Genomic DNA, 26973 nt, shown 5'->3' on the forward strand with positions numbered 1-26973 from the left:
TTTTCAGTCTGTTTTGATTCCTGCTCTGAGAAGCTCTCCGTGTAGGGGAATGTGGGTGAACATGTTCAGACAAATCTGCTCAGGTCTTTACACACCAGCATTTGGGTGCTTGTGAAAGGCTGTGCACATTATTGGTGCATCGGATGCCATTTGTTCTGGTGACTTTTACACCATCTACAGTTTTTTGTTGTTACCCGTGAGAGGATTGGTCACATGGGAGCACACTGAAGCCAAACACAGAGTTAGAACCAATGAAATGAGGAAGCCGGCATTGTAAGGCAAAGAAGCCACTGATAAGAAGTAGGGTGAGGGGCTGAACTGTTGGCTGTACAAGCACGAGACCCCGAGCTTGATTCCAGAATCCACCTGTAAAAAACCAGGCACAGTGATGTGTACCTGTGACCTCAGCGCTGGGCAAGAAAAGATAGGCCAGCACATGGGGCTCACTGGCCAACCAGCCTCCTGAATCCTCAGGTTAAAGTGAGAGAGACCCTGTCTCTAAAAAGGTACTGTCTGGCGGGCGGTGGTGGCGCACGCCTTTAATCCCAGCACTCAGGAGGCAGAGCCAGGCGCATCTCTGTGAGTTGAAGGCCAGCCTGGTCTACAGAGTGAGTGCCAGGAAAGGTGCAAAGCTACACAGAGAAACCCTGTCTCGAAAAAACCAAAAAAAAAAAAAAAAAAAAAAAAGGTAACTGTCACGTAGGGAACAATGCCTGAGATTGACCTCTGGCCTCTACACACACATGCGCACACACTCACACAGAAGCACACACAAAAATATGAATAATAAAAATAGGCAGAGACTGTTGACTAAGGAGGACATTTGCAAATAGGAAGGCATGGTGGCTCAGGATAGCCCAGCTACCAGAACAAACTTCTTCCAATATGCCAATAATATTCATAGTCTTCCATGAACACCCAGATGTATATATAAAGAGCTGTGTGGGTCTGTCTCATATTAAAGCTACACGTATTCCCCCACCTTCTCTTAGACTGTAAGTTTCTCAAAGTAGGAATAAAAAGAGACTGAAAATTTTTAAGCTAAATGTAGTTTGTTCTGTGTAAGATGTAATACATTTAAATTGTTGGAACTTAGGCAACAGTGGTATAATGTTTGGATATTCTTAATTATAGGTCAGTATTTCAATACAAACCCAATAGAAAAAGCTCTTATAATTCCTTCCTTCCTTTCTTCCCTCCCCCTGTTCTTCATTGCTGGTGGGGATGGGGAGACTCATACACACACACACACACACACACACACACACACACACACACACACACACACAAAGATCTCACTATGTACTCCAAGTTAGCCTCAAACTCAGTTTCTCTTGTTTCTGCCTTTTCCAGGCCTAGGATTACAGGCCTGTGCTGCTATGCTCTGTCTTACACAGTGCCTGCCCTGTGTGTTACTGTGCACACTCACAGTACCTGCCCTGTGTGTTACCGTGCACACTCACACTGCCTATCCTGTGTGTTACCGTGCACACTCACAGTACCTGCCCTGTGTGTTACTGTGCGCACTCACAGTACCTGCCCTGTGTGTTACTGTGCACACTCACAGTGCCTGCCCTGTGTGTTACTGTCCACACTCACAGTACCTGCCCTGTGTGTTACTGTGCACACTCACAGTACCTGCCCTGTGTGTTACTGTCCACACTCACAGTACCTGCCCTGTGTGTTACTGTGCACACTCACAGTGCCTGCCCTGTGTGTTACTGTGCACACTCACAGTGCCTGCCCTGTGTGTCACTGTCCACACTCACAGTGCCTGCCCTGTGTGTCACTGTCCACACTCACAGTGCCTGCCCTGTGTGTCACTGTCCACACTCACAGTGCCTGCCCTGTGTGTCACTGTCCACACTCACAGTGCCTGCCCTGTGTGTCACTGTCCACACTCACAGTGCCTGCCCTGTGTGTCACTGTCCACACTCACAGTACCTGCCCTGTGTGTTACTGTGCACACTCACAGTACCTGCCCTGTGTGTTACTGTGCACACTCACAGTGCCTGCCCTGTGTGTTAGCTGTGCACACTCACAGTACCTGCCCTGTGTGTTACTGTGCACACTCACAGTGCCTGCCCTGTGTGTTACTGTGCACACTCACAGTACCTGCCCTGTATGTTACTGTGCACACTCACAGTACCTGCCCTGTGTGTTACTGTGCACACTCACAGTACCTGCCCTGTATGTTACTGTGCACACTCACAGTACCTGCCCTGTGTGTTACTGTGCACACTCACAGTGCCTCCCCTGTATGTTACTGTGCACACTCACAGTACCTGCCCTGTATGTTACTGTGCACACTCACAGTGCCTGCCCTGTGTGTTACCGTGCACACTCACAGTGCCTGCCCTGTGTGTTACTGTGCACACTCACAGTACCTGCCCTGTGTGTTACTGTGCACACTCACAGTACCTGCCCTGTGTGTTACTGTGCACACTCACAGTGCCTGCCCTGTGTGTTACTGTGCGCACTCACAGTACCTGCCCTGTGTGTTACTATACACACTCACAGTACCTGCCCTGTGTGTTACTGTGCACACTCACAGTACCTGCCCTGTGTGTTACTGTGCACACTCACAGTACCTGCCCTGTGTGTTAGCTGTCCACACTCACAGTACCTGCCCTGTGTGTTAGCTGTCCACACTCACAGTACCTGCCCTGTGTGTTACTGTGCACACTCACAGTACCTGCCCTGTGTGTTAGCTGTCTACACTCAGAGTACCTGCCCTGTGTGTTAGCTGTGCACACTCACAGTACCTGCCCTGTGTGTTACTGTGAACACTCACAGTACCTGCCCTGTGTGTTAGCTGTGCACACTCACAGTACCTGCCCTGTGTGTTACTGTGCACACTCACAGTACCTGCCCTGTGTGTTACTGTGCACACTCACAGTACCTGCCCTGTGTGTTACTGTGCACACTCACAGTACCTGCCCTGTGTGTTACTGTGCACACTCACAGTGCCTCCCCTGTGTGTTACTGTGCACACTCACAGTACCTGCCCTGTGTGTTACTGTGCACACTCACAGTACCTGCCCTGTGTGTTAGCTTTACACTTCCCTCTTACAGTTCTTGGGAAGATTAGATGATCGCAGGAAGTGGTCAGCTTTCTCCTACATGGTAGGCGCATTGTGAATGTTAGTACATGGAAACAACTACAAGTGCCATCCATGTTTCCCACCGTACAGTCCTAGTGCTTGCCACTTACCATAGCCTTGCGTTTGTACAATCGCAGGTTTTAGCAACCATGGAAAGGAATGATTTTTAAGTGCACAAGAACACCTGTTTACTTACTGTACTGAGGACTGAACACAGGGCCTCACACACACTAGCCAAGCACTCTACCACTGAGCTGGAACCCCGACCCCAGCAAGAATGCTTTCTGTTTACCGGGGGAAAGAATTAAGTCTGGAGAGTTCCTTGGATTAGCCAACTGCAGGTGGATTCCGTGTGTAGATGGTGACAAAATCCGCCCAATTGGGTGCACGGTAAAAGATGACAATAGCGGAAGTCACAGTTCAGGGCTTTGGAAATGTATCATTCAAGTCATCCTGTGACTCCAGAAGTCATTCAGTACTCCATGTGTTCTAGACATCACACACCAGTCTCTTGTGGTGATGTTTTGTGTCCCCCAATAAAATTCATCCGAGGATCGGAGGAAAAAGCCAGCCACCATAGTAAACATAGGAGTCAGGCTGGAGATTCTTTGGTTCGGCACAGAGAAAAGGCATGTCAGTTTCCAAATGTTTCCAGTGTTGTAATCAGTAAGAAAGTTGGCTAAGGGAATTCATTAATGTGATTCTTGGACCCTGAGATTGGTTCTATGCATCATTAGATGACAGAGATCTTCAGTTACCTAATTGGAAATTGTCCTTTGCCGTGGAATTTCATGGAAGGATAGTTTGAACATGTTAGGGATGCTGACTAACTTGTGACTGCTTGCGTATCTCTCCTCCATGCATTAGGTGTGTTTATCGTGGCTGCTAAGCGAACACCCTTTGGAGCTTATGGGGGTCTTCTCAAGGACTTCTCTGCTATTGACTTAACTGAATTTGCGGCCAAGGCTGCCCTGGCTGCTGGTAAAGTCCCACCAGAAACCATCGACAGTGTCGTCGTGGGCAATGTCGCACAGGTTAGTGGGGGAGGGGTGGATAGTCACGTTTATTGCTTTCTTTGATCATTTTCTGGAAATAATTCCTTTACTGTGTCAGCATGATGGCACAGTAATAGTTATCAGTGTTCAACATTTGTAACCTTGGTCATCCTCTGGCTCTAAGAGTAATAACAGCAGACATAACACAAAGCAGCATGTATCCTGTCTGACTTGGAGCGCATTTCAATGCTGTTTTTGTTTTTGTTTTTTTTTTAATTTTATGTGTATATGTTTTCCCTGTATGTGTGTATGTGCACCACATGTGTATCTGGTGGCCATGGGGGTCAGGAGAGGACATCAGATCCCTTGGAATTGGAGTTAGTGACAGTTGTGAGCCACCCTGGATGGCTGAAACCAAACCCAGGTCCTCTGCAAGAGCAGAGTGTCCCGTGCGCCTAACCGCTGAGCCCTCTCCAACCTCTCCTCAATGCTTCTCAAAAAGCAGACTCATTAGGTTTATGAGAAGGAAGTTAGCTTTCTCGATGTACTGCTAAAGGAAGGATACCTGCCAGCTTCCCATCACTGAGTCAAAAATGTCACCTTTGGCGGAGAAAAGGTCTGTCTTGATTCATGGTTTCAGAGGTTTTGGTCCGTAGTCATTTCCTCTCCTGTTTGCAGCCAGCGGCCACCAAACACATCCTGAGAGGAGCGTGGGCTGGAGAAGGCCTGTTTCACTTTATGGTAGCCAGGGAGCAAAGAGAACGGGATGGAGGGCCAGAGCTCTAATCCACTCTCTGAGGGCATGCCCCCAGTGACTGATTTTCTCTCACCGGCCCTCCCTCCTAAAGGATCCACCACCCATGAGTACCATTAGCCGGAGATCAGGCCTTTCACAGACACCCCTTGGGTGTCTAGATCCATTTACAGCAGGAAGGAGCAGGCCCAAGCAATGTAGTGTACCTCAAATAATCTCTTATACCTTCTAAGAGACTGGTGAGGATTTCTTGTACAAATGAACACACTCCTTACCCTCTATCTTGGCCTTTGTCATCTACACAACAGATCATCTGTATGAAGATGATTGAAAGCTGTCTGTTCCTTCAAAGTACACAACCATTTAATTGGCTGCCTGTTGTCCTAGGGTTTTATTGTTGCGAATAGACCATGACCATGGCAACTTTTATTTACAACAAAAACATTTAATTGGGGCTGGCTTACATTTCAGAGGTCTGGTCCATCGTTATTATGGAGGGAAGCATGGCGCCACATAGGCAGACATGGTGCTGGAGAGGTATCTGAGAGTTCCACATCTGGGTCAGCAGGCAGCAGGAAGAGGGAGTGACATGGGGCCTGGCTTGAGCATCTGAAACCTCAGAGCACACTATTAGTGACACGTTTCCTCCAACAAGGCCACACCCTCTCCAACAAGGCCACACCCTCTCCAACAAGGCCATAGCTTCCTAATAGTGAGACTCTCTGAGCCCATGGGGGCCATTTTTCATTCAAATCACCATAGTAAAAGTATTTTAGCTATTATGGGTAAGGCATCCAAAATGGACCAAAAGAAATTTTAGCCATTGTAACAAAACAACTTAAAGAGAAAGGAATTTCTTTTCTTTTCTTTTCTTTTTTTTTTCTTTGTTTATTTTTTGAGACAGGGCCTTTCTAACATAGCCCTGGCTGTCCTGGAACTCACTATGTAGAACAGTCTGGCCTCAGACTCACAGAGATCCGCCTCCTCTGCTGGGATTAAAAGTGTGCACCGTTATGCCTGGCTGGAAGGACGTCTTTTGGATCATATTTCAAAGGCCATGGTCCATACTAAGTTGACTCCACTGCTTTCTGCTTTCAAGACTAGGGCCGAAGGAAGGGGAAGAGGAGCGCTGCTCATCTCATGGCAGCCAGGAAGTACAAGAGGAAGAGGAGGTGGAAAAGTAACCTACTTCCTCCAGCCAGACCCCACCTACTAAAATTTCCGTTCTCTCCCAAAATAGGCTTTGGCACACAAGCCTTACAGGGCATTTCATGTTCAAACCACGTCAGATGCCAGTGATGTGAGCGCTACCAAATCAGAGAGGACAGTGGTGGAGATGGACAGGTGTGAGGCCTTGGGTTTAGACTCTGTTCTGTCCATCTGTCATTGTATATCTTCAGATGCAGAGAAGGCAATGCCATTTTATATTTTCAATGTTGCCTACTGAGACCAAACTATTTTAATAACTAATCCTTAGTATTAGCTCCTCCTCCTTTTTTGGTCGTGGGGCAGGGGGAGTTTTTGCTGCTGATCAAAGAAAACGTTAGAATAAAGTTGAAATAAACTACATTTGGTTTTGGGTTTTCCTAGACTTTATTTCAGGAAGATTTATTCCTTCTAAAACCCTACTGTTGTCCCCCAGTGTTGGTGGACTCCCTCAAGTGTTCCTAGGAAGTCAGAATGAATAGTGTCAGCTTCGCTGATACATAGTATCAGTAATAAATAATACCAGTGTCTTTGTTAAATAGCATCAGTAATAAATAGTATCAGTTCACTGTGTTTGAGCTTCTATTCCTAAAATCAGTATCACCCCCCCACACTAGGGCAGAAACTGGTGACTCCTGTGTGCTAAGCAAGTGCTCTACTAACGAGCTGTACCCTCACCGCCCCCCACCTTACCTCCACCCCTTCCCCCACTACCCCAACCCCGGTACTAGGGCAGAAACTTGTGACTCATGTCTGCCAAGCAAATGCTCTACTACTGATCTGCACCCTTCGACGTTTCTTCACTTTTTGTATTGAAACAAGATCTGACTCATTACCCAAGCTAGCCTTACACTTACTGTGTAGCCCATCCTGGCCTTGAACTTGCGGTCCTCCTGCCTCAGCCTCCTGAGTAACTACGATTGTGGACGGGTACCACCAAGCCCAACTCTCTCTTTCATTGCTTTATTACTCAGTTTGACAAGGCAGTCTAGCACAATCATGCTCTGAATGCCCGTTTCCAAACGTTCTAGTTCTGTGTCCTTCCTCTTACACTAAGCTTTTCTGGCAGTCTTAAGGGTCTCAGTCTTCAAACTGACTTCAGAGCCCTTCTGTAAGGGCACTTGGAGAAGATCTCCCAGAAAGGAAAGTGATTCTCAGAAAAACAGCAGCCAAAGTAGGTGTCTGGTTTCTGTGCATCATGCAGGAGGGCCACACTAGAACACGCAGAGGCAGGACCATATTAGCACATTGGTGAAGGCCTGCAGAATTAGTCTTTATTCAGCCGGACTCAGAGTGAGCCTATTCAATCAAAATTACTCTGCCCCACCTCTACAAAAGATGTGCAAAATCCACTTGCAGATGACTCTTCCCACGTATGAACGCAGGGGTGGCTGCACCAAAGACCATGATGCCTGGGAACTGCAGAGTCTACACTCCAGGTCTCCTGACTTCCAGCCCAGTATTCTTTCTATCACCTCAAATTACTGTGTGTATTTTTCTTCTTTAAAAAAATCTTATTACAGGATCTGGGGAGATGGCTCAGTGCTTGCCAGAATTGGGATCCCCAGTATCTGTGAAAATGGTAGGTGAGGCAGAAATGGGATCCCCTGAGCAAACTGGCAACTTAGACTAGACAATCACTGGGGCTGTGCATTCAAGAAATCAATGCTACCTCAATAGATAAGGTGGACATTGATTTTGGAAGATACCCAATGTCAACTTCTGGCCTCTATGTGAGTGCACATGTGTACACGTGTGCACATATTACCACACACACACACACACACACACACACACACACACACACACACACACACACACATATATATATATATACATTCAAATAAACCACTTTATTAATAGGTAAATACACACAATAAAACATTTTAAGAGAAATAACTACAAACAGACCTGGGGGGAAAATATCAATTGACTAAAATACATTCAATGAAATTGATTTGTAAAGTAAGATTATTTCCCCCTAAATGATGAAATAGTCAGCATATTGGCTGATGCTGTTAAGATCTCCTTCCCCTTCCACCCAACATTTTAAACCATTGACCCTTAAGTGTTGCAGGATATTTGATCGCACTGTGAACCCCGAGAGTTTGTTATTTACTGGAAAAACCTGTTTCTAGTTATGGCTAGCACACATCTTTAATCCAAGAGCTTCCTGTTTGAATACTGTAAACAGGATTAAATAAAGTCAACCAGAGATCAAGAGGCAGAGCAAGCTTTTATCTTTCTCTATTTCTGTATACCTTTCTTTGTTTCTTACTCTGTGGCTTGCTGGATGGCTGGCCCCTGGAGTCCTCCTCCTTCTCTGGCTTCTTCTTCTTCTTTCTTCCTCTTTTTCCCAGACTTCTCCTTCTATATATTCTCTCTGCCTGCCAGCCCTGCCTATCCTTTCTCCTTCCTTGCCATTGACCATCCAGCTCTTTATTAGACCATCAGGTGTTTTACACAAACACAGTAACACAGCTTCACAGAGTTAAACAAATGCAACATAAACAAAAGTAACACACCTTAAAGTAATATTCCATAACACCCCACCACCTGGCTCCCAAGTCTTTATTGAAAAAAAAATCAAATGGTTGAGATTTTGTTAAAAACAACACATAAGTGTGCAAAATTTGTTGAATTTAATTTGAAAAATTTCAAACCTCTACAAAAGAATAAGTGTAGTGGATGACCTAAAGCATCTACTGTTATGGACCAGGGACCAGTTCTTCATGGTTTATTGCATTTATTTGATCTTTTCCTATAATAAAAGGCAATCAAAGATCCACTTCTTTTTCCCGGCTGTGTTCATCTGTCTCTGCCCTAAATTGCACTTCTCAACATGTTTCACCATAGAATTATTTCAATGCATTGAAAAATAACTACTGCTGCTGGGGGCCTCCCTCTAGCCTTTCTAGTCAGGAGCTTGCATACAGCAATGCTAACAAAGCTTCTGGAATCTTCCTAGCATATAGCCAAGTTTGAAAACCATAATCTAGATATTTCCTCATCTCTGAGATAACCTCTTTGATTTATAAATAGCTCTAATTGTTGTAAACTGTTACAAATTCCCATCTTATATTAGGTAAATTTCCTAAGTAGAAGGAAAATTTAGTACATTTAAAATTCAGTTATATAATAATAATAATGATAATGATAATAATAATGGCTGCAGAATATCACATTACAGATGTTTCTGATGGCCTGGAACTGTATGCTTAAAATGAATAAGATGATAAATTTTGTGATATGTATTTTGCCACAATAAAACAATGGAAAACATTATTGACTAACTTATAGTATTTATTAAAATTGTGTATATAGTCTCTGTGTGCGTATATCCTTTCTCCCCAGAACCATATAGTTTATAGATTGCCAGCAGTTCCATGTCTTTTTTTTTTTTTAATTGTTGTTACTGCCTGTCTTATACAGTGAACTCTTTCTCTTGTCCAGACTTCTTCGGATGCCATATACATGGCAAGGCACGTGGGCTTGCGAGTGGGCGTCCCGGTGGAGGTCGGAGGCCTCACCGTCAACAGGCTCTGCGGCTCCGGTTTCCAGTCCATCGTGAATGGATGTCAGGTGGGGGCGGCTTCTTCCCTCCCTCTAAGCCCGCTGATAGCTACTCGAATAACTGCTCCCCCTCAATAGGGCTTTGCAGCCTTTGACTTCCCACTGCCTCCCGGTAATGACACAGACAGTCTGGGTAAGTTCCTTTCCCATGGCCTCTATCTGCCTCCCGGTAATGACACAGACAGTCTGGGTTAGTTGCTTTCCCATGGCCTCTATGACAACACACTGGAAACACTGGGCCCTACTCCCCCAGTGTTAACGTTAAACACAATGCAGCCTCTTAGAAGCACGTTGCTTGCATCTTCTCTGAGAGATGGAAACTGGAAGAATGAAATGGGACCCTTTGTGAGCCCTAGGTTCACCAGTTCCATTAATAGGACTTTTCTTTTTTCAATTTTTGTGACATGTAAATAGATGTGCCCTTTATTATCCCTTATATAGTTAAGCCAGAGATAAGTATCTCTGTGGGCTTTCCAGATTAATATTGAAATACGAATTAGTATTCTTAGAGCTGGGTGTGTCTTGTATCTATAAAACTCAGAGTTTCAGAGGCTGAGACCAAGGCTGGCCATACCTCCCAGGCCAGGGTGAGCTACAGCATCAGACCCTGTCTTTAAAACAGACTATTCTTAGGCAAAACAGGTAGGATGTGTTACTCTGGCACACACACACACAATTAAGATCTGTTCATTTTACCCCCCTGGTGTCTAGGGACTAGATTCTTTAACATCAGCTTTTCAACAACTTTAAACATTTCTTTTTAGGCTACTGCAATTTAAGACACAATACTTGTCTGAATCGCCACTAATTTATAGAGCCTTTGTATTTCTCAGTGCGTACTCTGGATATGATGGAGGGACTTTGGCGGTCTGTTTTTTTAACAGGAGATCTGCAGCAAAGATGCGGAAGTTGTCTTGTGTGGAGGGACAGAGAACATGAGCCAGTCCCCTTTCTGTGTCCGGAACGTACGCTTTGGAACCAAGCTTGGATCAGAACTCCAGGTCTGGACCATGACACTTCTTAAATGACTTCTGCTAGTTATAGGAGTGATTTTAATAACGTAACTTTTTAAGAGAAAAAAAACTAATTTTGATGCCAGTTTTGTTCATGGAATGCTGCCAAGATTTGTACAATTTAAATTACAGGCTGTTTCAAAACATGTTGGTTTTAGTGTTTGGATCCACATAGGATTCTACTTCACGTGTAGAAGAAACCACAGGGGAAGGTGGAGGAAGAAGAGAAGAAGATTCATAAGTAATCTGAGTGACTAGACCTTTGCCATGGCTTGTGGGAGTTCTGCTTCTGGAGCAATGTCCATTGAATAGGTTTCCTCATCACATAAAGTGCTATGTCTGCATACATCTATTGATCCAAAGTGGTCAGAAAAAATCTTGACCTTCAACTCTGACAGCCATCCGCTAAGAATAGCAGCGGTGATAAACAATGACAGTTCATGGCCCTGCTCGCAGGAAAGGGCTAGTAGCACTCTATATTTCTTAGCATTTTCCAGGGGCTGGTAAGATGGCTCAGTATTAAGAGGGCCGGCTGTGCAAGCTTGAGGACCTGAGGTCAAGTCCCCAGCACCCACATTAAAAGGTAGCCATGGCTGCATGTGTCTTTAACCCTGGTGCTGGGGAATGGAAACCGGCAGATCCCAGGAATACTCTGGCAAGCTAGCCTTGCTAAAAGAGAGAGCCTCTACTTGCATGAGAGACCCTGTCTTAAAGGCATAAAATAAACAACAGTAAAGAGAGCTACCTGAAGTCCTCTTCTAGCCTCTGTGTGTACACACACACCCTCACACTCACATACATACACAACACACATACTACACACACATATGCACACACTAACTAATATAACAAATAAGCTGTGGCCTTTTGGAAACTAAGGAATGAGACTTAGAGAACGTGAATATTTCAGACGTGGGATGTACTTAAGAACTCTCGCTGAGACAACAGCACCGGGATTATGGGCAGTGAGAGGAACATCATTCTCAGATGCTCTGATGCGATCTTTTCTGCTCCTTGGCAACCCTGTGTCTGGTTCGTCTCAGTCTAGTGATAACAAATAGAGCCAGCTGCACCTGTCACTGAAGGCCTCAGATGGAAAAGCCACACCCATGTGCTCGTCCCTCCAGATCACGTGATAGTTTACTTAGAAGTACCTAATGTTGGGCTTCTCACCAAAGGATTCACTTGTGATTCTGGCCTAAACTCCTGTTGTACACTTAGAGTTGTGTATTTAGAGTGGCTTCAAATAAACATTGGTGAGACATTGGATATATATTTTTTTAATATTAGAGTTTCTTAATGTCCAAGAATCAAATATGAATAGAAATAATAAATGCAATTATTATATAAATCTAAAAAAAAAGTGACATGTTCCTTCCAAAGGTAGTGTTTTAACACATCCCTGCCTGAATGTCTTTACAGCTGGAAGATACTTTGTGGGTTGGATTAACAGATCGGCATGTTAAGCTCCCCATGGGAATGACTGCGGAGAACCTCGCTGTAAAGTACAAAATCAGCAGAGAGGACTGTGACAAATACGCACTGCAGTCCCAGCAGAGGTGGAAAGCTGGTGGGTAGAAAGAGAATGTAGGAAAGGTTTCATCCCACAGGTTATAGTGACCTTATAGTCATGTATTTTTAAAACTCATACCTTTGAAAATCACATTTCTGTTGTTTCTGTTGGTTGTAGATGATCAGGTAATTCTGTTACTGACAATTTCATATAGGATTTCTCTTGCGAAATAAGTTAATGATGCTTTTAAAACTAGTATCGATCGGAGGTGAGGGGTGGGGATGGTTCACACCTGTAATCCCAGCACTTGGGAGGCAGAGGCAGGTGGATCTCTCTGAGTTCAAGGCCAGCCTGGTCTACAAAGCAAGTTCCAGGACAGCCAAAGCTATTACATAGAGAAACCTTGTCAGGGGGTGGGGAGGGCGCAGTATTGAGGGCTGAAGAGAGATGGGTTATAGTAGTTAAGAGCACTGGCTGCTCTTGCAGAGGACTCATGCTTGGTTCCCAGTACCCACATAGCAGCTCACAACTGTATGTAGCTCTAGTTCCAGGTGATCCAATACCCTCTCCTGGCCTCCATGGGCACTGCATACATGTGGCATCCATATGGGCAAGACACATTCACGTAAAATAAATTTAAAAAAAAAAATTTAAGTGGTATTAGGGGGCGTTGAAGAGAGAGATGGCTTGGCAATTAAAAGCGAGTCCTGTATTTGCAGAGGACCCAGGTTCAGTTCCCAGCACCCACGTCACTTGGCTCACAACTGCCTGTAACTCGGGTTCCTTTGGCCTCCCTGGGTGCATTTGGTACATAGACTCTCACATCGGCACACATACATACACATAAGTAATAAATTAATAACTAAAAACTAGTAAGAGAGAAAGCGGACTGTCACTTGGCCCCATCTGAACCTGAGGTTTTTGTCCTGAACTGGTCCTGTTTTCCATGGAACACCCTGAGGTATTTGACTCCCTCCACCAGAGGGAACTGCTTCTTAGAGCAGTGGGGGCGAGGGTCTGTCTTGGGGTGTGCCAACTGTTAAGTGACATCAGGAGTAAAGCAGCCAGGCATGGTGGTATACGCCTTAAATCCCAGCTGAGGCGGTCAGATCTCTGTGAGTCCCAGGCTAGCCTGGTTTTCATAGTGATTTCCAAGCAATTCAAGGGCTACAAAGTAAGACCCTGTCTCGGGGCGGGGAGGAGGGAACTAAACTGATATATTTTCCTGACTCACCTTGTTGCAGAAACAATACAGTCCAAAGTAGATAATTGGCCTTTCCCATGAGCCATATCCTAATCATACAGAGAGGAGATCTGTCTGCTGCTGCAGAATGACCAGCTGGGTGTCTTCGGATGCCTCCTTCTCCCCTTCCTCATTGCATCTGACTTGGATAGTTAGCCTAAGACCCTGAGTCTACTGCCTCGTGACACACACTGCTGTCCCGATTCTCCAAATGAGCGGCAGGACAACGCTTTGGCTTAAGATTGAAGGAATGTGTCAGTCCTCTGAGAAAGAATTTAATTGAGCTATTATTATTATAACCCAATGGAAATTCCTTTTTTTTTTTGTAAATATTTATTTATTCATTCATTCCTTTATTTAGTATGCATGTATGCCTGCATGCCAGAAGAGGGCGCCAGATCTCATTACAGATGGTTGTGAGCCACCATGTGGTTCCTGGGAATTGAACTCAGGTCCTCTGGAAGAACAGCCAGTGCTCTTAACCTCTGAGCCATCTCTCCAGCGCCCCCCCCCCAATGGAAATTCTTATTGGGGGATGTTTTTGATGTACTGAGGATGAAGTCGATCCATTCAGAGGAATCAGTGGAACGGAGCTGGGGCCATCCAGCTCATCTCAATTTAAGTTGTTTCTAATAGGCACTCATAGTCCAGAGGGCACTGAGCCATCTCATGGATTTCTAATTCCATTTGGAGAAGGTATCTGACCTCAACGAAGTCAGTTATTCACAGACCACCTATAAGCTAGAGATAATAAAACCTAACCTTCCTGCTTCTCAGACAGGAAGAGTCAAACTAAGTAAGGGCAGATAAGAGGAGGACTTTTGGTTTTGGTTTTCCAACTGAAGTATGATATCTGAGTTCAGAATGAAGGGCTGTCACGTGACTCAGCGGATAGGAATGTTGCTGCACAAGCATGATGACCTGAGTCTGAAACCCCATCTGTGAAAGCTGAGCATGGCCACACTCCAGCCTTGGAAGAAGAGACAGGGATGCTGGAAACTAGCTGGCTGGCCAGCCTAACCAAAATAGTTAGCTTCGTGTTCAGTGAGAGACACTCCCTTAAGGGAAGAGGGAAGAGAGTGAGAGGAGGATGTCAGGGTACCTCAGGTCTCTGTGCAAACGTGCATGTATACACATGCTTATCACACACACACACACACACACACACACACACACACACTTGTAATTGGAAGCTTTTCTATGTCCTGCCTGGCCCCGCTGGAGCTTATAAAATAATCACTCAGAGGCTTAATAGTAATTACAAACTGTCTGGTCTATGGCTCAGGCTTATTACATCTTAAATTAACCCATTTCTATTAATCTATGGGTCACCACGTGTCTCATGGCTTTACCTGTGTTCTGTTACATCTTGTTCCTCTGGCAGCTCGCACTGACTCCCCTGACTTCTCTTCTTCCCATAGCTTTGTTTATATTTCCCACCTGGCTATAACTTGTCTTGCCACAGGCCAAAGCAGCTTCTTTATTAACCAATGGTAGCCACACATATTCACAGCATACAGAAAGACCATCCCACAGCACACACGTGCATACACACACACACACACACACACACACACACACACACACACACCCTGAATGGTAATTTCAAAAAGGTGCAGACTCACTGTGTAGACTTCTAGTGATATGTTAAATTCTTCAAAGGGAAAGCAGCTTCCTAAGAAGAAGGGACTGAAGAAAGGGCCCTCTGAGCAAGTAGAGGCGGTGAGTTGACAGATAGATAGGGCTCCCCTGGCTTCTCGCCTTTCACGATTGCACCCTGATGGTCGTCTTTCACTATTTCAGCGAACGAAGCTGGCTACTTTAACGAGGAAATGGCGCCCATCGAGGTGAAGACCAGAAAAGGAAAGCAGATGATGCAAGTGGATGAGCATGCTCGGCCGCAGACGACCCTGGAACAATTGCAAAAGCTCCCGCCAGTGTTCAAGAAAGACGGGACGGTCACGGCCGGGAATGCCTCGGTGGGTCACGGCGTCCGCCGCTACTCGTGCCAAACGACTGTGAAGCGCCTTCCAGACATGTCTAGACACTTCCTAGCCTTTAGTTGTTCAGCTTACACCAGTAGTGATTATATTTTGCTAGTTTGGGTTTTCATAGTCTACCACAAAACCCGGTAGCCAGGGACCCTGGTAATCTGATTTCTTTGTCTTTTCAGTATGTTGAAAGGAAATCCTCCTGGTTTATGATGTTAGTTCTCAGACCTCATACCTTTTCTTTCTCACATAATGATTCGTCAGATTTCTTTTTACATCTACACATATCTGATGTTAAGATTTAAATTTTTTTAAAATTTTTTTTGTGTTTCTTCCTGTTGTCCATTGGTGAAGTTTTTCTCGATGTTTAAATCATCTCTGAAGTCCCCAGGGTCCTACGGTACTTCCATCGGCATCCCACACATTGTCGGCACTTTCTCTGCGTGACCCTGACCCTAATTCTACTCTGCGATCTACTGCACCATTAGCGCGAACCTTGACTAAGTTGCTTCCTTTGCTGGTTTTGTTTTTAAGGGGGTGTCGGATGGGGCTGGAGCTGTTATCATAGCCAGTGAAGATGCCGTCAAAAAACATAACTTCACACCACTGGCCAGAGTCGTGGGCTACTTCGTGTCTGGATGTGATCCCAGTATCATGGGTATTGGTGAGTTTATCGTGAAAACGGTTCTGTTCTATTACTAGAGTTAGGTCTGTTTGGACATTCAGAGTCGTGGAAAAACAACCAAATCAAGATCCCTGGTGGAATCACTTGGATCATCTTTATGAATAACTATCCTACACACAACAGGACAACCAAGACCATGCAAACCCTCCAGGGGCAGAGGTCATAGTGTACTGTCTGTCTGGGGTATTTAAAAGTCACCACACAGAGGGGCTAGAGAGGGTGCGGGGGTTAAGAGCGCATATTGCTCTTTGCAGATCCAAGTTCAGTTCACAACATCCACGTCAGGTGGCTCACAACTGCCTATAATTCCAGCTCTCGAAGAATCTGATTTTCCTGGCCTCCATGGGCATTCTACACACACACACACACACACACACACACACACACACACACACACACACACACAGAGAGAGAGAGAGAGACAGAGAGAGAGAGAGAGAGAGAGAGAGAGAGAGAGAGAGAGAAAGAGCATGTGCACATATATACACATAATTAAAAATAAATTTTAAAAATCAACACAGAAAGTAATAATGAGTGCTGGAGTTGTAGCTCAGCGATGGAGCCCTTGTGTAGTATGCGTGAGACTTTGGGCTTGGTCCCCAGCACCTTGGGAAAGGAAGGAAACAAATTACACGTGAAGCCGTGATGTGGATTAGAGATGCCTGCTCAGGGAGCTGGTACCATAGCTCCACAGTCTCTAGTGAATCTCACTCAGTCTCCCTTACAACTCCAGAGAGACCTCCTGGTCAATGAGAAAATTGAGGACTCATGTAGTTCCAGACCAGAAAAGGATAGAGCAAACACGTGCCTCTGGGCCTCTCTCAGGAAGTCACCATTAGGCCGGTGACGTCCCCTGGCTCCTCCCAGCCCCCTTAGCAAACTGAACTATAAGCAGCTGGCAGGTGGCAGGCATAACAGGAGGAGATGTGAAATTGCTGATATTCTTCCGGCCAAGACTGTTTTTATTAATTAGAAATGGAACAAAGGATATGTGAGCATGGTGGTGTACATGTAACTCCAGCACTCAGGAAGCTGAGGCAGGAGGATTGCAAGTTCCGGTGCAGCCAGGGTTGCATAGCAAGACCTGTCTCCTAAAAAGAAAAAGAGAGAAAGGAAAGAAGAGAAGAAAAAACAAAACAAAACACTTTTTCCTAAATACACATAGACACTGAGAACTTCAGGCAATGCAAAATTTTTAATTTTCTGTTCACTCTCTCTCTTTCTGTATGTGTGTGTATTCACACGCATGTGTATGCACACAAATCACAGCCTGTATGTCAAGGTCAGAGGACACTTTTAAGTCAGCTCTCTCGTTCCACCTTGTGTGTTCTGGAGATCCGACTCAGGCCATGAGTCTTGACAGCAAGCCCCTGCATCCACTGAGCCCTCTCACAAACCCAGTGAGGAGAGTTCTAGTCTTCTCTCTCACCTTTAAAACAAGCCAATTAGGTGTCCACTGCACACAGGAGGCTGATGCTCTGCATTCCACCCTCAGCCCCATGTAAGGAGAGGCCTTCCTCCTCACAGTACGGATTTCAGATTCTTCTTCACAGACCGAAGAGTTTTCTATGAGTGTGGGCCTTTTTGACGACCTGGTTTGGTTTTTAAGATGACCATCAGGATGGAGGGAGGATAATGTGCTGCTGCCATGTCAGAGCTTCGGGTCCTGCTCAGATGGCACTGTGACTCCTGGGGATTAAGTCATCTCCCGGCTGTGCTGGCAGCCAAGGCCTTCAGACCAGGCTTCCCTCTGGGAAGAATTACTAGGAAACAAGTCTGGCCTGTTCGTACCTTCTTATCTTTCATTGTGCATCTCAAGTTTGTGTCAGCAACTGTAGGAAATTCTGACACTGCTAAAGTCAGAGAGTATTTTTTTTTTAATGTTATGGACTTAAAAGCTACATATGATCAGAAAAAAAAAGAGAGTTTTTACCTTGGAAATAGAAGGTAGCCTGAAAAGTGAACGTCTATGGAGTGAAATGGCATTCATCATATCACACCCACAGCACCGGTTCCCACCCTAAGTGTTCCTCAAAACTTTGTTTCAGAGGGTCTGTCATCTGAGGTGGGTGTTTCTGCTTTTGATTTCTGAGTCCTTGGGTACTTTGACGAGCGATTCAATTTCTCTGGTTTCAATCAGTAGTTCTTTTACAGTTGTTTTTCAGTTGAGCCTCATTTAGTTACTGTTGGGTTAGCAGTAACTGCTGAACAAACAAAATGTTTTCCTCGCTTCAGATGCCGGGCCAGGATGCTGAGTAGTGCCCCTGTGGAAGAGCCCATGCCAAGGGTCTCTCAGGGTCAGGTGCCTGTGCCACCTACAAGCTTGTCTGTCCCATAGTGTGGGGTTAGACAGGGTAACTTGAGGACCTGTTCCGGGTGATAAGCAAGAAGAACAGGTTGAACTTGCAGCGGGGCTGGCTCGGCAGTCCAGTCTGTGAGAACAGTAATTCCTCACTTCTGCAGGCTCCTAACATGTAGCCATTCACAACTCCGCGGAATAGCAGTCACCAGGGAAAAGGAGGAACCGGGACTTGGCAGGACGGGTCACTTCTCAAGGAAGCACAGAGCTGTAGGAACTCACTGCTTGTGGAACTTGTCGGGAGTGCGGTGGTAGAGGGGGATGGATGGGATTTGGAAGCTCACTGAGCTGAATGGAGCAACTGTAGCTTTCACGTTATTTGGCTTCATTTTTATCAATGGTTTTAGTGCTTAAAAAGACAAAAGTCAGGGACCTGGAGAGGTGGCTCAGTGGTTAAGAGTACTGGCTGCTCTTCCAAAGGACCTGGGTTCAATTCCCAGCACCCACATGGTGCCTCACAACCATCTTTAACTCCAGTTGCAGGGGATCTGATGACCTCTTCTAGACTCCATGGGCCCCAGGCACACACATGGTACACAGGCATACATGCAGGCAAGCCAGCCATCAACATAAACTGAAAAAGAAGACAAAGGTCGGGGGTGGAGAGATGGCTCAGTGGTTAAGAGCATGTACTGTTCTTACAGGACCCAGGAACAGTTTCCACATCCATGTAAGAGCTCACGACTGCCTGTCGGTCCAGCTCCATGAAGATCCAGTGCCTCTGTGGGCGCTGCATTCGTGTGCACAAACCCACACTCAGACACACACACATACACGTAATTAAATTTTTTTCAGAAGACAAAAGTTAACCCATTCAAAGAATTTCTTAAAAGATTAATATTTTTATTTCATGTATATGGATGTTTTGCCTGCCTGCATGTCTAACCTGTATCATGCATGTCTATATAACACGTGCATGCCTACTGCCTGTGGAGGTCAGAAGAGGGTATCAGATTCCCCTGGAACTGGAGTTATGAACAGTTGTGAGCCAACATGTGTGCGTTGGGAACTGAACACGGTTCCTCTGCAAGAGCAGCAAGTGCCTTAAACCACTGAGCCACCACCCCAGCCCCTCACAGAATTTTTTAATTTTTAAATGAAGTCCCACAGCTTTCAATGGTAAAAGCTAGAACTAGAAATAAGGTCTTTTGTTTAAGAATGTAAGCCTTCCTGAGTCTCAGTAAATAAACAGAAGTGTCTGGGGGAGGGGGGGTACTTTCCCCAGAGGGGTCTGGCAAGGGCCAGACTATGGCCTAGAGGATGGATGTCTCTAGACTCTTAAGTCTTCTTGCAGACAGGGAAGAGGAAACTGTCTCAGTTAGCCTGACAGACTAAGGCCTGCTGGTCTTCTTGTGGACAGGGAAGAGGACACTGTCTCAGTTAGCCTGACAGACTAAGGCAGGCCTGCCGGTGTTCTTGGAGACAGGGAAGAGGACAATGATGTCTCAAACCATTAGCTGTTCGTCCCTTCGACCATTATGGGCTAGTGATCCCGCTATTTCATTATAGTGATGAAAAGCCGACTAACAATCCCCTAAGCATGCCGGGTAACTGATGCTTTCCTGTTTACCCCATGTTAGTTGCCATCCTACCCTAGTTCCTAGTGAGTCCTGTTCCCCTCCGGAACCACACGAGCCAGGCCTCCACTGTCTGTGTTTCAACACTCTTCCAGAACCCATCAGGCCGGCCCACCAAGCTCTGTCTACGGTATTCAGCAGCTTTCCCAGCCCAGAGTCACAAATTTTTCCACATTCTCCCCCGGCCTCTCCCCCATCACCACCACCACCACCACCACCAAAAAACAAAAAAACAGTTCCAAAGGCTTGAGAAGCACATGGTCAGGGTGGTCAGGGTTATCACAGCAACAGCCCCAACCAACATCTGTAGTTCTGTAGTATTAGTTATCTCGTTGATATGACAGAATATCTAACCATAAGAAAACTGAAGGAAGAAGGCGTTATTTTTGGCTGTCAGTTCAAGTCCATCATGGCAGCAGGCAGCTGGTCACATGATGTCTGCAATCAGGAAACCGAGAGAGGAATGCTAGAGCTGGGCTCACTTTCTCTTTCTTATTCCAAGGCACCAGTGGTTGAATGGTGCCACCCACCATTAAGGCAGGCCTTCCCACCACAGTTAACCTCTTCTAAATCATCTCTCCAAGGCGAGCCAAGGCGTGCCAAGAGGCGGACCTTATCTACTAGCTGATCCCTCACAGATGTGTTTCCTAGGTGACTCTAGATCCTGTCAAGTTGGTAGTCACTATTAACCATAATACGACTCAGCCATTTTCATGTTCCGTCATGTAAAGGATCTGGAGTTAGAGTCCAGTAAGTCAGTAGCCATTCAGAACTGCATTTTAAACTGGACCATGGTATCCAAATGGTCACACTTGCTAAGCAAACTGGTCCAAAGAGGCTTCTCATTGGAAGAAACCAGTTACGGGATGCTCAGCCACTTGACTTCAAAGCAGAATTTTTCTGAGTCAGTTACACACTTTCATCCTCAAAGGATAAGCAGGAAGGAAATCGTCTCTAGGTAGACATCTTGCCTTTTGGAAAAAGCATTCATTGTTGGAACTTCTGGAAATATCAGCAGACATGGGAGCCAATGTTACTTTTCAGGCCTGGTTAGGTCGGTTTGCATTTCTTGATTTATGGGTTGTTGTTACCCCACTTACTATCGGAGTTAGAAATGGTTCTTCCCTCGAGACCTCTTCCCTGAGTGTCCCGCAGCTCCCTGTCTGCCAGGCCTATGGAGATGCTACTGTGTTCCCTGCCTTTTATCCAAATGGGCTGAAGGTTTGAGGTGAACGAATGGGTATAGTTTCCACCCTAGAACACGTGGTCCGCCTGGTCACTTGAGATCAGTCTAATCTGTAACTGACTGTAAATCCTGCATATGGCCCCCGACTGCTTTACAGCCCTAAAGCCAGACAGACTGTCTCACGTGGGTCGCTCAGCCACAGTCGGCCGCTGTCATCTTTTCACCCTTGCCCCCCTTTCTGACACGTGATCGTTTCCTTGTATGTTATAGGAGGGGGAGTTTTGTCCTGGGAGGTAAGTTCTGACTGTATAAACAGGCTGGTCTCAAACTCACAGCCCTCCCACTTGAGCCTCCCGAGGGTCGGGATTACAGGTGCGCCCCACACCACCGGCTCACGAAGTCTGGCGTGTGAGTAACAAGAGGACATATGTTGCTGCCTAATGCCTTTATTCTTATACAGGCCCGGTCCCTGCTATCAGTGGAGCATTGAAGAAAACTGGACTGAGTCTGAAGGACATGGACTTGGTAGACGTAAGTGTTTTCTTCTCACAGTGGGAAGAAGCCACTGACTTTTATCACATAAATGGTTTAGCGTGGTCTCTTGTACCTCTTCTTTGAATGCTCTCATCTTTCCACGTTCTCCACCCACACATGTGCTGACGAGGCATGCTTTGTGTTGGTGTGTTCCTCACTGTGCTGAAGTGTTGTACTTTACTTGTTTTGCGATCTGTGTATGTGTGTGTGCATGTATGTGTAGGCATAGGTTGTATTGGTTTTTCCCCTTCATGTCTTCCTACCTTATTTTTTTGAGACGGGAATCTCTCTTTGAATCTAGAGCTCACCAATTTGGATAAACTGACTAGTCGACAAGCCTGGAGGGATCCTCCCATCTCCACCTCCCCACTGGGATTACCCGAATGTGCTGCTACAGCCAGCTTTTCACCTGGGAGGTGGGGAGCTAATTAAGGTTCTTACAGTATTTTATCACCTGAGCCATTTCCCCAGCCCCACGTACTTCTGAGTGATTCAAGCACTCTGATCTCTCTTGCTAAAGTCCTGGGAACTTTTGCTCCAAGAGTAGCTTTTAAAAATGGTAATCGTTAGTAGAACAAAGACATCTTAGCATTTGGCATAATTAAAAGAAGGATTGTAGCCAAGGACTACATAACAAGATCTTGTCTCAGAAAAAAACCCTGAAATAAGCAGGTGTGTTGGTACACGCCTTTAATCTCAGCACTGGAGAGCCTGAGACAGGTGATTCTCTGTGAGTTCCAGGCTAGCCTAGTCTACTAGTGAGACTACCTCAGAAAACAAACTAACAACAAAATACCAATATCATACTAACCGTCAAGAGCCAATGAAGAAAATTCTTAATGACGGACTATAAATGTCCCATATTTGGGAAATACTGAGAATTGTAGGTAAACAGATGCTGTTTGGCATTAAGAAGCAATATAACAAAGGGAATCTCTATTTTATTTATTTATTTGGTTTTTTCGAGACAGGGTTTCTCTGTGTAGCTTTGCGCCTTTCCTGGAACTCACTTGGTAGCCCAGGCTGGCCTCGAACTCACAGATCTGGCTCTGCCTCCCGAGTGCTGGGATTAAAGGCGTGCGCCACCACGCCCGGCTGGGAATCTCTATTTTAAATTAATAGAGAAGGACTAGGTACATGGATGATTGTCTCTGTAATAACCCCTCACCCCAGAAACCAAGTTTTAAGAAAAATAAGTATTACTTCCCTCTTCATTAGCTTTCCACTCTGAGACTCAAAGGGGCTGCTTAGTTATCATTTTTAATCAGCAAGCTACCACATTTCTGACTTCACACTTGCTTAACTGCCGAGCCAGAGCATCCTGCCATGTAGCTTGTGCTCATCTCTGGATGTATAGATGCTCAGGACAGAGCCTGACACACTGTCGTGTCCCCGCCCCCCCCTCCGTGTGTGTCCTGTCCCGTGTCCGTGTTGTGTCCGTCGTCGTCTCCGCGCCCCCCCCCCACACACACACACCCCCCCCCCTCCCCCCGCTTCAGCAGCCTGCTTTCGCAACATATTCTAGATCCTGCCATCGCTCCTGGGGAATGACTATGTAAAACAGAATAATGCTGGATAAGGGTGGGACAGACTCCATCTTGGGAGAGTATAAAAATCTAGTAGGAACGAGAAGGAGATTGAAATTTGACCCCAACTCGATAACAATGACCTTCTTTCCCATCGGTTTTCTCTGTGGAATTCCTGAGCTGAGATCATATGAAAATACAGTGCTGTGGGCCAAGCACCGCCATTCTCGTGGGCAGCTGACAGGTGTCACCGTGATGTGAGCCGTGCTTGGCACACTGCCACACCTAACACAGTTACTAATCCCTGCGCCTGAGGCAGTGATGGGCTATTCTTGCCTGTCAGTCTTCCTGGAAGGACGGCTCTTAGTACCAGGTAGTAGCGGCCACTTAGGGCTTACTCGCTGTGTGTTAGGAAATACACGTAGACACTGTCTAACCATGACTTTATTTAACCTGGAAAATGAATTGAACTTTGCTATGGAAATTCAAGGGTAAAAGGGTACCAAAAATACATCCAAGGTCACATCCTAATAAATGATCCAGTGGAGGCTGGAACCTTCCATCCGGCTCTTAAACCTCTGGGCTCTCTACAGTATCTAGTCCCTCGAGTACACATCTATTTGTAAGAGTATTGTAGATAGCTTTTCTTTAAGGAATGCTTTTGATCTGAAGTGTCATTTAGTACATTTTTTTAGAGGTACATTTTGCCTATAAAGCCCAGACAGGCCTCTAACTTGGAATCTTCCCATCTTAGCCTCCCAATTAGCTAGAATTAGAGGTGTGTGCCACTGCACCCAGCTCTATCCCATTTTTAAACCTTACATATTTTGTAAAGGAAGATAATTCTATATAACCTTAAACATGATTATGTTGACAGATAATAACAAAAGCTACCCTGTGTGCTTGCTTTCTCTCCCATACACACACACACACACACACACACACACACACACACACACACACACACACACACTCCTGAGGACCTACAGTTTTTATGTGGAGTGATTGAGGATAAATTGAAATAGCCTTGTGTGCTGATTGAAATAAGAAGAGATGGGAAGTAGCTGTCAACAGGACTGGGTCTTCTTGTTAGAAACTAGCTTGTAAGTAATGAGTCTGTGGGTTTTAACTCTCTTCTAAGGTGAATGAAGCTTTTGCTCCCCAATACTTGGCTGTTCAGAAGGCCTTGGATCTTGACCCCAGTAAAAGTAATGTCAATGGAGGTGCCATAGCCCTGGGCCACCCACTGGCTGCATCTGGATCCAGAATCACTGCACACCTGGTTCACGAATTAAGGTACTTGCTAGAATTTGTTGCATTTCGGACATGCCACTCTTTTTTTGGGGGGGGGGGAAGACATTTCTTTTATCATTTTATGTGTAAGAGTGTTTTGCCTGTATGTATGTACATGTACCATGTATGTGCTTGGTGCCCGGAGAGTTCAGAAGAGGGAATTGGAGTTACAGATGGTTGTAAGCTGCCATGTGGGTGCTGGGAATTGAACCTAGGTTCTGTCAGAGAGCAGACAGTGCTCTTGACCAGTGAGCCATCTCTCTAGGCCCCAAATGTGGCATTTTTTTTTTTTTATAGAAACCCATGAGTTTAGGCTTTCTCAACACAGTCCTGTTTTTCCTTTTTCATATCCCCTGTACTGGTTCTGACCAGAAACAAGTTATTTGGGAGATACTTTGCATTGGGCATTGCAGAAGAGCTGGTCAGTTTGTTCATGACCCCACATTTAGGACCCACTCTCTTTCCGGCATTTGTTGTACAAGCAGTCAGTGAGTGCTCAGTGAGGGAGCCATGCACATCGGGCCACCCTGGTGCTGGGGACCACCAGTGAGGCCCGGCTTCTATGGCTCTGCATTTCAGTGTCTACAGCTGTAATAAGATAAACTTATTTAATAAATCAAAATATTGAGACGGTCCAGATCTAGATGCCGCTGTCAAAGAAACCTGAGCAAACCGGCAATCTGTGCAAGCTCAATTTTCCCTCACTCTGTCCTGGGTGTCTGATATTCTCCGGTTTGGGAAGGAAACTCGTGGCTTTGTGTCTCTGGGGTCATTGAGTTCTGTTAGGAGAGTCGAAGATGAATTGACTGTGTGAGGCTCCAAGTTCACTTCAGCCTCTTAGGCGGAGCTGGGGAGGACTCCTGTGACCTGGTGATCCATGAGATGACAATCGTCAGTGATTGACACTGGGGACACCTGGGACCCAGTAATCCATGAGATGACAATCATCAGTGATTGACACTGGGGACTCCTGTGACCTGGTGATCCCTGAGATGACAATTGTCAGTGATTGACACTGGGTACTCCTGTGACCTGGTGATCCATGAGATGACAATCAGTGATTGACACTTGGGACTTCTGTGACCTGGTGATCCATGAGATGACAATCAGTGATTGACATGAAAAATAATGCTTGGATAATTTCTCAAGGTTGCACAGATCAAGACTGAGGAATGAAAACAGATGGCCTAATTCTTTATGAATAGGGCGTGATCCCTTTCTAAATGACCCGCTGGTAAATCTACCCCCTTGTGTAGATAAACTACATTAGTTGCGTTTTCTCCACAGTGACACAGGAGTCTGAAGTCCTGCTCAGTGTTGCTCCCCTCCTCCTCACCCTCGTTTGTGTAAAGGACCCCTGCACTGGCTGCTTGCCCTCGGCCTGCCTCAGCCCAAGTGTTCCTTTCCCGTCCTCTGTCCTGAAACCGCCCGCCTTCTTCTTACACTGTCTCCCTTGTGTGTTACTTTGTGTGATTCATTTCTTAATAAGAATATTCTGCTTTCTGAACTCTTTTATCTATTGTGACCATAAATCAAAATTAAGGATTGGGGAAGGGCCTTGGAAGATGAGCTGGTTAAGAATGACTATTAATACTGTTTAATGAATCAGTCTAACTGTTTTTAAATAGTGGGGGTTTTTCATAAATGGATTTTTTTTTACATTTGTGTGTGTTGCACATATGTATGGAGTATGCACATTGTGTATGTTGAGGTCAGAAGACAGCTTGCAGGGAAATGAGTCTCATCTTCCACCATGTGGGTTCTAGGGATTGAACTTCAGTCATTAGGCTTGATGGAGAGCTCCTTTACCTGCTGAGACATTTGACCTATCCCAATAGCAATTTTTTTTATTCTTTCTTAGGCGCCGAGGTGGGAAGTATGCAGTGGGATCAGCTTGCATCGGGGGTGGTCAAGGCATTGCCCTGATCATTCAGAACACAGCCTGAAGAGATCACAAGCACAGTGCCCACCCTTACTTGGCCAGGCCACAGAACAGGTGGCCAGGTGACCTTCGGGGCAGCACTACTGAGACAGTGAATGCATTTGGCCAAGCCTTGAGGAGGTGAAATGCAGTAGGTTCTGCCCACTTCTTACCTGCCTAACATGCTGCGTTAGAATCAGAACCCAACACCGAAGGCCTTAAAAGAAACGGTGTCTTTGTCAATAGCCACCACTGTATGCCTTATATAATACAACTACAAACTGAATAAACGTTGTCTTAACTTCAGCTAATCTTTCCTTGTTGTGTTTTTTAATTACATAAGATGTCTCGTTTTATCCATTTTTAAGTGTGCAGTTCAGTGGCATGGAGGACATTCACAACATTGTGAAATAGCATCCCCGCCCATCTTCAGAACCCTTTCTTCTTGGACAGCGGAAACAGTTTCCTTTTTAAAATGTATTTTTTTATTTTATTTTTTA

The 26973-nt window shown here is 45.5% G+C and overlaps 1 protein-coding gene across 1 annotated transcript in view; it reads left to right on the plus strand.

Moving 5' to 3' along the window:
* Positions 1–26779, plus strand: part of Acaa2 (acetyl-CoA acyltransferase 2) — a 33573-nt gene extending 6794 nt beyond the window's left edge. The window contains exons 2-10 of the mRNA XM_006973824.4: positions 3972–4138; positions 9513–9641; positions 10517–10633; positions 12068–12215; positions 15205–15380; positions 15927–16056; positions 21660–21730; positions 24401–24555; positions 26414–26779. Of these exons, the coding sequence (XP_006973886.2) occupies positions 3972–4138; positions 9513–9641; positions 10517–10633; positions 12068–12215; positions 15205–15380; positions 15927–16056; positions 21660–21730; positions 24401–24555; positions 26414–26498 (1178 nt within the window). The 3' untranslated portion in view covers positions 26499–26779. The remainder of the gene's footprint in view (positions 1–3971; positions 4139–9512; positions 9642–10516; positions 10634–12067; positions 12216–15204; positions 15381–15926; positions 16057–21659; positions 21731–24400; positions 24556–26413) is intronic.
* The last annotated feature ends 194 nt before the right edge of the window (positions 26780–26973 follow it).

The sequence above is a fragment of the Peromyscus maniculatus genome, chromosome 19 (assembly GCF_049852395.1).
Source record: "Peromyscus maniculatus bairdii isolate BWxNUB_F1_BW_parent chromosome 19, HU_Pman_BW_mat_3.1, whole genome shotgun sequence".
In the NCBI taxonomy this organism is placed as follows: Eukaryota; Metazoa; Chordata; class Mammalia; order Rodentia; family Cricetidae; genus Peromyscus; species Peromyscus maniculatus.